The sequence below is a fragment of the Bos taurus genome, chromosome 26 (genome assembly GCF_002263795.3).
Source record: "Bos taurus isolate L1 Dominette 01449 registration number 42190680 breed Hereford chromosome 26, ARS-UCD2.0, whole genome shotgun sequence".
NCBI lineage: Eukaryota > Metazoa > Chordata > Mammalia > Artiodactyla > Bovidae > Bos > Bos taurus.
The window spans coordinates 33,343,998-33,360,651 of record NC_037353.1 but is presented as its reverse complement, the minus strand read 5'-3'; the positions used below and the strand labels follow the sequence as shown (position 1 = coordinate 33,360,651).

At 49.2% G+C, this 16,654-nt stretch overlaps 1 protein-coding gene across 12 annotated transcripts in view; it reads right to left on the bottom strand.

The window, feature by feature from the left end:
* Positions 1-1,258: 1,258 nt before the first annotated feature.
* Positions 1,259-16,654, bottom strand: part of VTI1A (vesicle transport through interaction with t-SNAREs 1A) — a 382,358-nt gene continuing 366,962 nt past the window's right edge. For 3 of the 12 annotated variants that reach the window (XM_010820050.4, XM_005225757.5, XM_059881956.1), the window contains one exon: positions 1,259-1,831. In XM_010820050.4, coding sequence (XP_010818352.2) covers positions 1,444-1,831 — 388 coding nt within the window. In that variant the 3' untranslated portion in view covers positions 1,259-1,443. Of the gene's footprint in view, positions 1,832-2,846; positions 15,099-16,654 lie in introns of those variants that run through there. The other 9 variants (NR_197970.1, NM_001434781.1, NM_001434780.1 and 6 more) reach the window with 5 other exon arrangements.

Here is a 16,654-nt window from a genome sequence, read left to right as displayed (position 1 = left end):
TAGGGATGGGGAGGTGGGGTGCGGGACCAGAGATGATCCTGCCACGTGCTTGTCATCCCTGGCATATGCTGTGTTGAAAGACACTAACCTGTGTAGCCCTTTTGACCCCCGACAGATCCTGATTGAGGGTTGGAGGGAGGGGACTTGCTGCTGTTTATTAATTTCTCTTTTGTGGACAGTTTCCTGTTCACTCTGACTCACCTGGCGCTGATGTCAGCAAATTCCCCACACCTGTTCCCCGGGACCAGTCACCTGCCAAAGACCAGCTGCCAGCCCTGCAGGGGAGGCAGTGGGTCCAGCTGTCGTAGGAGGGCCTGGGCAGGGGCAGAGGCAGCTACAGCGCTCTACAGGCCCTCGGAAAAGCCAGCTGTGTTCTGCATTTCAAATGGGCTCCAGCGACCACTGTCGAAATGCCGTATTTCTGCTGAGTCAGACTCTGTTCCCCTGTAATGAGTGAGGTTCTCAGGGAAAACATTACCATACTGGATGTGGGGGCTGCCCAGGTAAGGCAAGAGGACAATCTGAAAGCCAGAGGTTATGACTTTTAAGTGTTGGCTTTGAAATATTCACAGTTCCCGTGGAACCCACTTGGGTAGGTGCTGTCCTTCATTCTTTTGAGAAAAAGGAAAAGTAAGTTGGAAAAGTAAGCTGGGCTGTGTGGGGGCCGGGAGAGTCATGGGGCCCTTTGGCTAAAGGGGACGCAGCGTGGTGAGAGCCGGAAGACATAGAAGCTAAGGGGTTTCAGGTTGGGTGCAAGCCCCCTTGGTCTAAATTCCCCGTGGCCCCTCTTCAGTCAAAGCAAGAGTTCAGGCTGGCCCGCGGCGGCGGAATAAGACTTCCTGGGTTGGTGGTCCTTTTCACGTTTCACATGTTGTATTTCCCCACCTTGCGAGTGAAATCTGACCTACCAGCGTGGAAGGCTTTTGGGGTTTTGAACTTGCCCTACATCAAATACACCCCCTTCCTCCACTTGGGGGGAAACCCAGCCACTCTGCAGCAGACTCTAAGGGCATTTGATTGTCTAGAACACATCAAACAGCCCAAGTCTCCCTTGTAAAAGTTTTACAAGAAAATCATTGAAGACTAGCTGAACTACGCTTTCCCTCTCCTCCTCCTTAAATTCCAAGCCCGAGCCGATGTGCTCGATTCCCACACTTTGGTGTCAGCCTGGCCGGCAGAGCTCGGGGCTGGCGGGCACGCGGCGGTGAGAACCTCAACCCCTGGATCATTACAATTGCAGGCCACGGCTTGTGGGATCTAGTGATTTGGACATATTTTATTTAACCAGCTTAGTAAAAGGTAATATTCAGCAGCTGTGATCTATAGCAGAATTACAATTTTCAGGGTCAAGGAGGGATTTTGATATTAGGAGGTTGGGCAGAATTGCTATGAAATCTCATGAGCTGTCTTTAAAAATAAATGAGAAAATAGGTTATCCAAGAGTCATTGTAAGGGAAAAATCAATAGGCAGTGTCTATTCACTTGGGCTATCAAAATCCTTGAAATTTGAACAAAAGTTTCACGTTTAGTGTACTGTAGGATTTGAAATATCAGCGCTGGAGGCTCGGCGGGTACAAATTCATTGTGCCGTGCATCCAAACGAGGCGAGTCTTGTGAAGCTGCTCGGCTTCCTCGGAAGACAGCGGAGTGTCTCGGTGACCAGATTAGATGGGGGGAAGGAGACAGGCGGTCCATGCAACCAACTCTGAGAATCACCTGCTGCTCTGGGAGGGGCGTGGCCAGTGGCTCGGTGCCCCTTGTTGGCGCTGCCTCCTGTCCCGGGGGGAGGGTGGATCCACGTGTCTTCCTGCCCACACAATTCACAGCGCCCCTGCTCTCGGATAGGAAAAAAGATGGTCATTTAATGGGGAACTTCCTGTCGGTGAAATTTTGGCTGAGCAGGTCACCTGGAATGATAGAAGCTGTCTTTCACTCAGTTCGTATCAACAAACATTTTTTTCCCCAGTGTTTCAAACGCGTCTTCAGATTTCCTTCTGAATGCTAAACCCTTGGCATTTGAATAGGCTCAAATCAGCCCAACCAAGACTGCCGTGCCTCTCCAAGGTTTCTCTGTGACTCAATTCCTACGGCAGGTAATTGCCAGGAAACTGTCTGGTGGGTCTCCCTCACCAGCCTATGGGCTCTGGGCAAGGCAGAAACTCTCTTCTGTGGGTAGATGCTGTTTTCCAGTCCCTGGTGCCATGCCTGACATTTAGTGTTAAAATATATTTTAAAATGTTTTTTAAAATGAGTATCTTTTAAATGAATTTTAAAAATGAATCTCTTTTTTTGAATCTAAGGCATGTCTGAAGTATTTTAAGGCCATAATCATGAAGGATCTTTATAAGAAATAAAGCAAGACACCCAAAAGTCCCCCAACCCCAATCATATGTCTCTACCATGATGTCACAGATCAGCTTATTTGATCAAGACGAATGGGGTGGTGACTGTTTAGCATATGTCTGGTGGGGTTTTCCATGGGTTACCTAGTTGAATCTTCATGTAGGTCCTTAGGGTGGCTGATGTTTTCCCTACTTTACAGTCAAGGAAACAGGCTCAATAGATCATCCCAATGCACCAATGAGGGAACTAGAACTCAGATCGGGTTTGTGATGCCATCTCTTCAAAACCATGTCTTAGGGCAATTAAAGAAGAAGAAAACCTGTGTTCAAAAGCAACCTTGAACTTGGTCCAAGTTTCATCATTAAAAAAAAAAAATGACAGTGTCTATATTCACAGCCCAGAAATTGTAACAAGAAACTGACTGAAGATTTATAACATACCTTCACTTAGAAAGGGCATGGGAGGCAAGGTAAATAACCTAAATGCAAAAGATGGGAATAACGGACTTTGGAATTAAGCATTTTATTTAACTCATCAGATAGTGCAAGTTACTTCAGGAAACAACAATCAAAATGTATTACTTGTACTAACGATATGCAGAAGCACATTTCCAAGAAATCTAATGAAAATAAATGCTAGAAATAAATTATTTTGTGGAATACAGCAAATAAATAGATTAAAAAAAATAACCCTGTGAACATTAGTAACAATGTGAGGTTCGGTGGAACTGGAGGATATTGGAACTTGAAACTAACGTCTGCATGAGATGTAAGAAACAGCGACACATTAATGAAAATTAGCAACAGACGTTTGAACTCCTTTTCCTCATCTCCTTGGTCTTAGGAGTGATTTCTCCCCAGCCTCGAGACGGGCTTCGAGCATCGCTCCTGACACCCACCGTCTAAGTGATCCAGATAATGTAATCGCAGCATCATTAGGAACCATGAAATTGCAGTTCCTTAGGGAAGGAGAGCTATCGCTCAGTTACACAGAGAAGAGTGATTAATTAGCAGATCTCAGTTTAAAGCGACCATGTACTACACGGGTTCTAATCCCACTCTCGAGCAGCTCACAGGCCTAATGAATTATCTGGAGGAAGCTGAGCTGGAGCCAGAAGACATCACTCAAAATGTGATAATGAGTAAAATAAGACAAAAATCCAAAACTTTAAAATGATAGAGAGACATTCCCCTAAAGAAGTAAAGCTATAAAAGAAGTCAAAGGAGGGGTCATCTAATTTTTGCTTTCTCCTAAAATGATGTTGTTGAGTATGCAATTTAGCCTTTGGACCCCACTGAGGCAAGTGGGTCTAAATGGATTCATTCCTGCACTCCATTCATATTATTTTAAAGGGACTGGACTTTGTAGGCTATCCCAGGCTGCTACTTTGGACCCAGTCAACCCTTGGATAGTGAGTCCTCAAGGTCGATTGGACTCTACCTTGTCCACAGGCAAGGCAGATTGGACTCGGGACTTGAAGCACCCTCCCATACCCCATGATGGTAGATTTGGAAACGATTCTGAAATGGAGATCTCTTCCCACCCCCGCCCCCACCCCGGCAGTGCAACTGTAATCGAGATTGTTACCATTCTCAAGAAGAAGATCCTGAAACCCAAACCTGGTTGGTACCCAGCCTCCCTGGTGCTGATGCTGAGTCTCATACTAGGCTCAGAAATCCTGGTTCTTGCCAGAAAATAGAATGGATGACTGCAGAGATCAATAGTGGTCTTTGCACACTTTAGGCTCAGCTGTGGGGCTGACTGCCATCTTTCCACTTCACAACTTGCTTGGATTCCAGGTTCAAGCTCTCTGGGCACTTACACCTCCACCCTGTATGTACGGGAGGTGGTGGGTGGTCAGACTGGGCCTTCAGGTCTAGGACACAACACCTGGGTGGAGCCTGACTTATCAATGGTGGTGAAACCCACATGAGTGGGGCTGAACTCCTGTTCTAGAATGAAGGGCTGGCTGTGGCTCCCAGGCTGGGGATTGACACCACATAACGGGTTTCTAAATCTCTTCCAGGGACTTGATCCAAGTGCACATTCATAATGTGCCCGTGAGCTAGGGCGGGGAAACACACTGCTAAAGGTCTGGTTTCCTGATAGGAAAATGGGTGCCTGAGAGGGAAAGTGACTCATCCAGGCGGGACTAGCTCTGTGATTGGTGAGATCCAGAGCAAGGCAAAAATGTGGAGGCCCTAGTTCAAAAAGCAAGAAAAAATGTTGTTTCCTTTCTTCCCTGGTCTCTTTCTCTTTTTTGACTTCTCATGGTGTTTAAAAATTTCTAATCTTCTACATTAAATCAAAATTTTAAATTACTAGCACAAATGGTACCATTCACTTTTATATTGTACAGTGCCAGTTTTACATGCAAATGTTGGCATATTTAACACGTGTACATTCGCCCACTGTACACTGTATTTTGTGGGTCTTAAGAGGGTGCCTCAAACTGGCCAGAAGAGACAAATCAGATTCAGGGAAGCAGGAAGAAGGAGGAGAGGGTTCCCCCAGGCACGGAGCGGGACAATGGAGGTTCTCCTCGGGGAGTGCAGGCCCTCACGGGCCTGAGTCCTGCCTGGTAACTTGGGACCCATACTTGCCCTGGAGCCTGAAGGTCAGGTTCCTTTCCTCCTCCCCAGTGGCTGGCCGGACATGCGTTGCCCCAAGCCTGGGGCAAGAAGTGGGTCAGGCCTCTCCTTGCACAGGCTCCCTGCCCCAACCTTCAGCAGACGGGCAACCCCTAGGACGCACTGGATACACCAGATCCTGGGAACAGGGGGACCAGAGGCTTGTCCCTGCAGAGTACTCTGTGAATGCACCCCGATTCTGCCAGAGTAGGGCAGGGGCTGCAGCCACCATGTCCCACCCCAAGGCACTGTGGGGTGGGCATGCTGACCCCACCCCCTCTGTGCCTGGCCCCAGGTTGGGGGCAGGCGGGCAGTGGTTGCTGAGTGAAGGTGGGGAGGGGATGGCTGAGTGCAGCTAGGGCTGTAGGGGACAGAAGGCAGAGCAGTTGAGAACCAGACCCCAGGAACAGGCAGGCGGTGGGACGCAAGACCACATGAGCCAAGGCGCAAACCCCCCACTTCCTGGTCCATTGTCCCATCAGACTTCATTTACAAACCACAGCTTTTACCAAGATAAAATTCTTTTAAGAATCTCAAGACAGTGATACAGAGCTTGAAACCCTAAGCCTGGGGACCCTCTGAGTGCAGATCCCATGACACGAACCCTGCATTCAAGACCTCTCAGAAGCTCAGTAAGCCACATCTCCTGGCCTTCTAGAAGGTTCTACATGCCAAGGCTGCCATCTTAACCCTGGGCCCTTTACCCTCGCTTTGTCAGGAGCATTCCCTTTTCATTGCCATGGATGACCGGAGTCGGCAGAGACCGGCTTTCCTGAGAATTTCCAGCCGGGCTTTCCCGTTTGCTGGGTGAGGAACCAAAGCCAGGAACAGGGTATGACTTGCAAAAGGCACAGCAGGGCCCAGTGCTCGGGACACCAGCAGCCCAGCTCACACGGAAGATGCCAGACTTGGAGAGAACACGGGAGCCCTGGGTGGTCGCGCTGCCAGGCTGTTCCTGGGTGTGAATGCACCGCAGCAGCACAGTTGTCCAGTCACTAAGTCATGTCTGATTCTTTGCGAGCCCATGGGCTGTAGCACGCCAGGCTTCCCTGTCCAGGAAAGAGAACCAGGGTGTTCCCTGCCGATTCCTCAGAAGATATGACATTCAGGAGGAAAAACTGACCATAGCCAACATGGATGGAATTGAATTTTTCTGTGCACGATGGTTTTAAAAGTTGAGCTGAGGAATGTCGGCTCCTGTGGTGCAAAGGTCAGCACTGCCAAGGAGGCCAGTGTCCCCGTGGCCGGGCTGTGGCCTCTAGAATGTGGTGCTTGTTGAAGTTCAAGTTCCTTGTGTAGAAGAGAGAAGCCTGGCTGGAGGCAAAGACTTGGCCTCCACCCCAGCTGTGCCACGGACTTGCTGGGTGATCTTGAACAAGTCTCGCTCCCTCTCTGAGCCCCATTTCCCCATCTGAAAACAAGCAGGTAGGGCTAAATGGTCCCAACAGCTCAGACAGCTCAAGGGCTCTGTGAATCCAAGCTCATTCATCTGCTTGGCTTTTGCTGCCCAAACTGTTTCAAGGTGGCCAGCCCGGAGTTCAAGGGACACTGATCCACATTTGCTCATTTCAATACCCTGCTCTTGGACTCCGTGTGTTTCATCTGCCCTTACAAAGGAGCTCAGGGAGGCCAGTCCAGAGGCTGGAATGCCCGGGCGTCTCCCAGCCCCGAGTGCCATATGCCCAGACATCAAAGTGTCTCCAGAGTCTGGGGGTGCTTGCGAGGGAGGGTGAACAGCTCACCCCCGTGCCCAAATCTGGATTCTGCTTCTATTTTCCCCTTTCCATGTGGGGGACAGAGAGGGGAGAAGAAGGGGAAAGAAGCCTTTGAAAAAACGTCTCCTGCTCCATCTGTTCAGCCCGACCCCACTCCCGTGGCGCACCTCTTAGGCGCTCGGCAACTTTTTTCCTTTTATGATATTTTGGGTTTCCGATTGCCTGCTAAGTCAAACCTTTGTCATTTAATAAGCAGGAAAAAAAAAAAATCCTCCAAGTCAATCCTAGTCTAAATGGTCCCTATTCCTGTTCCCGGCCTCTCCTGGGCAGCTTTTGATGTACAAGGGGCCAGTGCTCATGCGGACCCGGCCACTGGCAGGAAAGCGTCAGTCTTAGTCCCGTTCAGATAGGGCAATTGCGCAAATGTAGGCGGGGAAATTGCAAGGAGGAACGGATACACAGCGCTGCTGTCTGGAAAGGACTTTGCCAAATGATTCATGGATGTGCGCCTTATCTCAGGGTCAGCAGCGGGAGGCGGCAGGGGCGAGGGCATCACCAGGTGATGTCCAGCCCTGAGAGTCACTTGTCTGGGATCAGAGAGCAAGTCAGTTCACTGGGCTGAAAACAGCTTTCTGACCTCCAGCCCCAGGGCTGGGGAACTATTTTACCTGTTTTCTTATCCATTTTCTTGACCTTCTGTCTTTGGGGCTTGGCACATAGTAGATGCTCAATGAATATTTATTGACTAGATAAACAAATCTGATTATACCTCTCATGTTTCACATGGAGAGACTGATTATTTAGAAGTCTCGCTGGGGACAATAAGGAGCTCACTGAAGCCATCCAACTCTGCTCTCTCCATGACTTCTTGGGAGGGGTGGGCATGGATGAAGAGGAGGTGGAAATGAGGAAGAGTGAGGCTCTGAGGGTCACCATGCCCCTCTGTGTCAAGACCCCAGGGAGGGGCAGTGTGGGCAGGGTCTTCTCAAGGTGTATGTGAGCCGTTTGGGTGCTTCCCCCAAATGCCAAATTGTATATCACAACAGCCTCGGCCTCCCGTCACCCTCAGCAGGACTCGGCTGGGAGGCTGGAGCAGCTCTTGGAGGAACACAGTCTGCTGGACCCCAAGGTCAGCTGTGCTGATGGCATCACCTGCTTCCCTGTTCTGTCCCCCTTCCCCACCAGGCAGTGCTGTGGGAGGTGCTTGGGGGACCTTGACCAGTTCCCACTGCCCGGCAGAGCCCACGTGTTCTCAGAACCCCCGTGTCTGTCTGAGCAGCTGTGGGCCCCGGCCAGGTATGTGTGGACTTTAGGGGCAAGGCTGTGCCCCCAGTAATGCATCTGTTACCAGAAGGGCAGCTGATGCCAAGAGAAACCTTCAGGGAGCTGGTCCCAGGGAACCCAGACCCCCGTCCCTTCTCCTCTTTCTTTCAGAGGCTGCAAACTGCTCCCTCCAGTGGTGGGTCGCTTCTCCCCCATACCCTGTCTCCCTCAGGTCCAAACTTTCACCAGGGGGATCAGTGGCTGAAGACGCTGCCTACGGGATCATAAATCATAAATCGTCCTAGGGTCCAAGGTCAGAACCCAAAGGAGTAGAGTTTTCAAAGGTGGGGTTTCAGGTGTCTCCCAGCCCGTAAGCTGTCACCACAAGGGGCCCTGGCTGATCTTACAACTGTACACCCTTCAGAGGGCCCAGGCCTTGCCTTGGCCACTTCTTTTGTCCAGAAGAGAAGCAAACAAGGGGATGGGGCAGCGTGGTTGGGGCCTCGGGGAGCGGGGCTAGCAGGCTTTGGTCCCACCTCTACCAGCCTCCAGCTGAAGTTTCTCCACTGAACTTGGCAACAGCTCCTGTCCTCCAAGGAGGCAATGGATTATGGTCACAGTCTTAGCTCCCCTGCCTTGTGATGGAAGATGGGGAAAATTAAGAGGAGAATGCAATACAGCCGTGCCGAGCCCTGTGGTGGGCATACAGGAGGCCTGCATGTCAGCAGAGGGCTCCTCTGAGGAGCAGAACTTTCTGGAGAGAAACTGAAGCCCAAGGTTGTATTCGTTCTCAACTCCGTGGGGCCTCGTCATGTGAAAAAAAACAAAACACTTCTCTCCAACTCAGGTACTTTCCCTGGCAACATAAGTTAAAAACTAAAAAGTTGAGGCAACAAAGCACCGCTGAGCTGGAGGAGGGCCTCGGCTCCCCCCGGTCCTGTCCCCTCCTGAGCACACCTGGGGGAGGCCGGGGGAGGCGGGGGTGGGCTGCACTCAGCGGTGCCGTCCTGCCCCTAGGAAAAGTCCAGGCAGCTCTCAGCGGAGCAGCGAGCGCGGCCGATCAATACAGGCTTCGGGGCCGCTGAGCTATTATTCACGCCAAAGGGCCTTGTTCGGATGAAGGGGAGGAGGGGTGCACGGGTTCACAGACTCACAGGCTGGGCTCTGCTTCTTGGCGCTTCCCCTCTCCCTGTGATGCCTTCGTTATTTATGAAGCGTGAGTAGCAGGTGATTCAGGCTGAGGAAGTGCTTTTTCCACAGCTTGGTGGGAGTCCCTTGAGGAATGGCAATGGGGGTGGCGTGGGATTTGGGTCAGGGTTCTGGGCGATAGGCGCCCTGCCTTTCCTCTCCTTTGGTTGTTTGTGAAGGAGGGCGATGATGGGCCCAGGGTGGCAGGAGGTGGGGCCTACTAGCCTGTGCCCCTCCTTCTTGGCTGTTTCCTGGGATGAGCCCCTCTAACCGTCTTCATCCTCAACTTGCACACTGTTTCTTATGTCCTCATACACTCGCAGCCTCATACGCTCCCATTCCTGTCCTGCCATCTTGGTTGCTCCGCCATCTTGGTTTGCCCCGCCATCTTGGTTTTGTCTTACTTGCCTCTGGTAAGCTGGCTCAGGGACATTTACCTTGTTACTGACCTGAAAGCCTAATGGACATGGGCAGTCTCTCTCAGCACTCAATATGTCTTCTCTCCTCCACAAGAGGAGGGGACACTGACCTTGGCTCCATCACCCATTTCAGGAGCCTGTATCCACCCTTGGCTCCAATCACACACACCATTCTCCTGGGCTATCCTGCCTGTGCCAGGCTGCTCTGGGTTCTCCTTCAAGGTCTCCCTTCTTGGGTGCAGTGCCTGTGGCTTGAAGAACTTTCTTCTGTGTACACAGTCACCTGCCCCATTTTAAAAAGGGGTGTCTAAGAGCCACCTGACTATTCACATAATGTGGGCAGCCTCTCGCAGGTACCATCGGTTTAAGTCTGATGTGCCGCAGGCAGAGAAAAGCCATATAAACAAGAGAGCTTCCTGAGTTTCTGTTTCAGGTTTGTGAGGCAGAGCATAGGGTGAGGCCAAGTGTCTGGGCCAGCGTCTCCTCTCAGGCAGTAACCTTGACCAGTGTCTTGGGGAGGCAGACTGGGGATGGCTCACCACAGAGCCTTCCTTCCTTCTTTCTGGAAAAACAACTCTGAGCAAGCCTTTTGCTGTGGTACATGGAGTCCATTCCAAACAAAGATGGCAAGTTGACGTGTGACAAATTTAGAGTGGACTGAAATGGAGGCTTGAAATCCCCCAAACCCTGGGGTGTCTGCCGTTTCTAAGCCCACAGTGATCCATGAGGCTTGAGGCCAGGTCTCACCTGGCTCACACCTGCTGGCCCCTCTTGTGCCATGGCTCCTGGAGGGCCATCTGTCCTTGCATGGGTGATGTTGAGAGGTGCTGGGCAAGGAACATGTACCATCTCTCCCCTTCACATCCATGGAGAAGTTGCCCAAGGGGTCTGGGCTCTCTGAGGGTGGGTTGGTGGGAGTAGAAAGAGCCTGGGAGAAAAGTACTCCCCATTCCCTGACATGGACCAGAACACCCCCGCTCTGCCAGTGAACCAGGCCTCTGAGAGCAGCCGCATGGTTACGTGAACTCATCAAATCAAACAGGGTGACCAGACACAGCCAGCAGTTACAACCTGGAAGATGCCACTGACTTCTGACTTAGGAAAATGATAATGATATTGGAACATTTTCCCTCAATCTCATAACCCGTGGAAAAGCTGAACACGTCACCAACGCCAAGTCACAGAAAGGAAAAAGAGGTGAAAGGTCAGTCCCAGGAAAGCACTGCTTCTGTTGTCTATGAGGGAAGCACTGTTTGCAGTGAGCTATTGACCACAGAGAGATGGCCCAGACACACCCCATCATACCCTCCCAGCACCAGCCGGCTGGATGCACAAGTGTTCCTTTGAGAGGTCCTTATTCACTTTCACTCCAGACCACAGTCCTCCAACCACACACTCAGGTAAAGGCGGGAGGCAAGTGGACCAGAGACAGGGGACTCACAGGTTCCTTGGAAACCAGCCCCAGCCACAACCAACAGTCCTTGGCTCTGGATACACGGTTCTCCCAGGAAAGCCATCTCCACTCCCGAGCACTGGGTGCCCCACTAGGCTAGCAGTTCAGACCAAAGAGATGAGGAAATCATGGCTGGTAGTTAATTCTCATCTACGTAGACAAATGGCTATACATATTTATGATGGGAAATTTCATTATTTAAAAATGCTGCTCTAAATTTCCAGCTAACTTCATGAAGAGTGCCTGCCAAACAGGTTGCAAATTAAGCACAATTATTTTTCTCTTCTGCATTTGAATAGAACTTACAGCTAAAGTCATTTAAAGGGGTTAACATCCACCTTAATTAAATATTAAAGTGTGCCTGTACCTGCTGCTATTGTTGCCCCTTCGAATAAGATATAACCTATTTTTGACAAGTTTTCATCTTTCTCTGTGGAAGACGCTACATGAAACCAAATCAGTGGCAAAGAGGAGAGTAATGAATAATCTATTTCATATTCCAACAGTACCCGGAGCTCGGAGTGGAAAAATATTCAGTTGGATGATGGCAAGAGGCTGCTGGGGTACCACATGACACAGCTAATGTTTAAATAATAATAATAAAAAAAAGCGATAAACAAATCATTAGCCCTTAACAGTTGTTTAATGCAATTTGTTAATGAACGTAATGGTGGGGACTAATAATGAAAGAAAATAAAAACGTCTAAACAGGCGCCAAGTTGCTGGCGATGCGCAATTATTTCCTTGTCAAGTTTTTATGATTTAATGAGCCCCTCTGGGACTGACGGCTGTCAGTCAGTCGTGACTTTTTGACACCATTACAACTTCAAATACAGCAGCAGGCAGGCTGTTTTCCTCGGATTTGAAATACTGAAATGATCTGACAGTTTTAAAGAAAAGATGTGCAAAAAAAAAAAAAAAAAAGGAGAGAGAGAGGAAGAGAAAGACAGTTGCTTTCCTTTCTTTCTTTTTTTTCCCTCCCCACCTCCCTTCTTCTATGGAGTAGATAATCTCTGGATGCTGTTTGGTAATGAAAATCCAATCACTGAGGTCATTATCTGATGAGGTTTTTGGAACAGGCAGGCTTTTTTCCCCTCTTTATTTCTTTACTTAATGATAACCCTCAATGGGCTTGCCCCGCATGGGACGGCCAGAGCCGCACAATTTTGTTCACCATTAATTTCAGCCTTTGAAGCTCAGGGCTCAGAAGCAGTAGCAAAGCAAACCCCCCACCAAGCTGGTTCCAAAATAAGACAATCCAGCCTGCCTTAAACAGAATAGCAAATGGCCTCCCAGTCCAGGCCTGGCAGCTGACGTCAGGCCCGCTGCATTTGCCGGCATTCGTCTTCAACATGGAGCATTTAAAACTCTTTACAACTTAAGAGACTTTAATTAAATTGCTTTTGATTCTGGAGCAGGGCAGCATCCGCTTTATTTATTCTGTCAGGGAAACTGTTTAGTCTGCATGAATTTTATATGGCAAGGGCTTCCTCCTTCCTCTTCCTCCTCCCCAGCAACCCCCCAACCCTTCCGCTGAACACAATTTTTTAACAAAGGCTCCTGGCTTTAGAGATATTCATCAATCAAGGTCTATGTACTAAGTTCCTAGGACCTTTCACAGTTCTATGAATGGCTTTGAATTGGTGGGCTTTTCCCCCTCCCCAGGGAAGCAGGGTGAACAGTGTTCCTCCCCCTAAAAGGGGGCTCCTTTGAGTCTGTCTGCAGCATCTGAGAGGGCCAGCCGGGGATACAGAGGCCTTCGGACCAGCTTCCTACAAAGTGCTCACTATCCCGGTCTAGGAGGTTGTTCTCGAGGTGGACGTGATGGGGCTGTTAGGCCAAGGGTTATCTGTTTACCTTCTTCCCACTCTTGAGGTTGAATTGGGGCAAAGTCTCAGGCAAGGGCTGATAAAGAGATCAACCCCAAAGAAGCTGCCATTGAGCTTGAAAGAAAGCCACGCCCTTTTTCTGCACGACCTCTACTTTCAACATGAACATCAGGTGAAATATTTAGAAGCCAGCAAGTTTAGATGATCAGATCGACCTGGCTTGCTAGGTGGCCTCAGGAAGTCTAGAGGAGTGAGGTGTGGCTGGGCAACCGATTATACACTTCAGCTAAGACCAACTGTTTTGAGGGAAGCCACCAGAAAGGTTGGTAGAATACTTCCCCACAATTAGAGTTTCCAGACGAGAAGGAGATGACTTGTTGCTTTGCCTTTTCATCATTTCTTTGATGTGTTTCACACATACTCATTCTGTTATCAGAATAAAAGATTTTCTTGCCAGGATAGAGCCCTGAAGCTGATAGGAAAATTAGTACAGGCTTCCCACTCTTTTGCTGGGCTACTGCGCTCTGCCAAAATCCCACACCATCCTTGAGAAGTAAAGGCTGTGGCTTTATTTACACAATACTAAATGATTTATCTGAACACATGCAGGCCCTAGCCTGTTTCAATAAGTGCAATTTCTCGGGTGGATTTTGCCATTGTGTGTTTCCTCTCTAAACCATAATGGTTCTCTTCTGAGTTGGGGGAAGAAAAAAAAATCAAGTGCTGCGTCCAGATGATCTCAGCCCATGGGCACAGGTGGTTAGCATTTTTTATGAAGGGAACAGGTTTGCTTTTCAAGGATTCAAAGCTCCCAATTATATCCAAAAGATAGAAAGGACCCTGGAAGTGCCTGCGAAGTCTTAAGAAAAACACATTTCGCGTTATGACTAGGGGGAGAATGACCTCAGCTCAGGCAACTTGGAGCCTGATCATAAAGGAACTAATTTTGAACGCAATCCCTGGTTCCCTTGGACAGGAAGAAACCAAAGAAAATCACAAAGCACGTTAGAGGTTTGAGTACCTTGTGGATTCAGGAAGGCTGTGTTCACATTTGTTAGTGAAAAACCCAAGCTGTCCTATCGTAACGCACTGCGACCCCTGATTCTTTGAAAGGAGGTTAGCGGACGTTTTCCCATCAAGTTTATTTCCAGTGATCAGCCTATAGGACTATACCATATCGACAATCACATCTGAAATTTCGCACTGATGGAGTCAGGTTCCTGCTCTTCCTGAAATATTCATGTTCTCTTTACATACTGGAATGGATGTGGAGAGAACCTTGACAGACCCTCTGCATGTATGAGGGCTCCTTTTGACAGTACAAATATTAAGATGGAAAGGATACACAGACGCCTACACAGGTCAGGGGAGAGGAGGCCACCAGGAAGTACCGAGCTGGGGCACTCTCTGCCACCAGATTCTGGGGAGGATGGGATTTTTGGAGGGCAAGGAAATCTTTCTCGCAGACAGTAATCAAAGTTGTGAAAAGTGGATATTGGGCAGACTCAGCAAAAAATATTCTTGGGTTTAAAGAAAAAAAAAAAAAAAAAAACGCATAGAAAAACGCGGAAAGTGCTAAGTCAATTTCCCGCGCAACTGCTTTTAAACACCCACCTTTACAATGAAAACACTCAGGCAGGTGGACTATATTCATTACATTTGGGGAGGAACAGGACTGGTTTGCAGGGCCAGTCAGTTGCTCTGGCCCTGCTGGTCTCTGCATTTTTTATCCTCAGACATCACAGAAGGGCTCATCGGTGACAAGAGGTGTGTGACAAACAGCACAGCCCATCAGAAGCCACCGTGACTGACTCATCTGTGCCCTCTCCCCATCCCGGATGCCTGCCACGCCCACAGGGCAAGCAAGAAGGTCACCCAGGCTGTTCTGGTCAGGAGATGAAATTACCAAAAGGCAAATAAACACTCGCCTTCCCCTGTAAAGAACAAATCTGGGTGAAGACAAACCTAGAGAAGGAAACCAACCCACATGCAAACAGGAATACAAAATATTTTTACAGTCTTTGCACTTCCGCTGAACAGTGGTGAGAGAGAGGGGGAGGGTCATTCAGAGCCTGTCAGCGCAAGAAAATGATTCATGTGACCATTTTGTCTTAATTACTCAGAACGAGCCGTGGTCGCTGTTTATCAAGGAAGAGCAGATACATCAGTGTCCTCTGACAGAAAAAGTGATTGCCGTCAGGATGGTGATAACCAGGACGATGCCCAGGATGACGATCAGGATCCGGTTCTGGATGATTCTAGGAGAGAGCAATGGAGGAAAAACAATTCACACAGATAAACAGAGGACAAAGATCACATAAGACCAAGTCGGCTAATCAAAGGGAGGCTTCATGGGTGGGGGTTGGGAGCCCGGTATGAGGTGTGTAAGAGTGTGTGTGTGTGTGTGTGTGTGTGTGTGTGTGACTACGCAGCTCTGTGCTTCCAAACGATCCACCAGCAAATGAACGACTCTACCTCGACTGTCACGCAGCACTGGGAGAAATGCTTACGGCAAAGCTACAGTGATTCAGAGGGCTTTCTGGGTTCTGAGTCCCATGTAGTAATCTATCAGGGATCAAGGGCCCCATGCAAGCTTCTCTTTTTAATTTAACATGTGAGACAAGCCTCGATTTTTTTTCCTCAGTGTTTCCCGTGAAAGCAAAAGACTAAGGAAACATGTCACAGTAAGGTACTTACCTGTACAGAAATACCCGGGGAAAAGTAAAAGAGAGACTTAGGAAGAAAAGGACAAGATTAAAAAGCAAGTGTCAAGCTTGCAGCTCAGGCTACGAAACCGTCGTCTGTCACTGGGGCTCACGCTCTGTGACGCCAGGAGGAAACATTACATGTGCTCCGTGGCAAAAAAAAAAAAAAAAAAAAAAAGATGGAAATGCGGGTTCATACAAAACACGGCCCAGGTGCCCGGTGTACTTTGGTTGGGGGGTGGCCTCACCTCTCGGGACTCCGCCCCCTCAGCCCTGGCTCTGCCAAACACAGATGGGGAACTGGGAGCTGGAAGAAGAACTAGAGTGAAGATGCATGCTCGGAGAATGCCTGCAGAGGGCTTCTGATGAAGTTGTTTCATAATCCAATACCTCATTCTGAGAAAAGAGGTCAAACATCACAATCCCTGGCTGAGGTTTTCCAAGGGAAGCTGGGTCAAACAGCCTCGCCCACACTCACTCCCACCAAACCAAGCAGGCAGAAATAGAGGTGGGCTGGTGGGCCCTCCAGGCGGCTGTCCATCCCATCAAGACCTCATAGCAAGCCCCATCTGTCCATCCTCCAAATATCAAGAAGAAAAAGGTCTGCTGGGGAGTTCCCTGGTGCTCCAGTGGCTAAGACTCCATGCTCTCAATACAGGGGACCTGGGCTTTGATCCCTCGTCAGGGAGCTAGACCTCACATGCCCCAACTTAAGAGTTCTCATGTTCCAACTACAGGTCTCCCATGCCACAATTAAAATGGAAGATCCTGCATGTCACAACAAAGACACGGCGTAGCCAGATAAATAAGTATTAAAAAGAAGAAGAAGAAGAAAAAAAAATTCGGCTGCCTGTCTAGACACAGAACTCTGGATGGGGACTCCCATTGGAGGAGATAGGTGGGACCACACAGACCCCAGTTTAACAGAGACCCCACCCTCCTAACCTCACATCTTTGAGAAGAAATCTTTACAAGGTGTTCAGTCTTTTCTAGCTTCTGGATGAGCTTCTTTCTCAGAAGGATGATAGCATCCTTGTGGTTTCAGCTGGATTCTCCCTCGCCCACCCCCTTCCTCCCCAAGCCTAAATGGATGGACAGAGACAGTCACA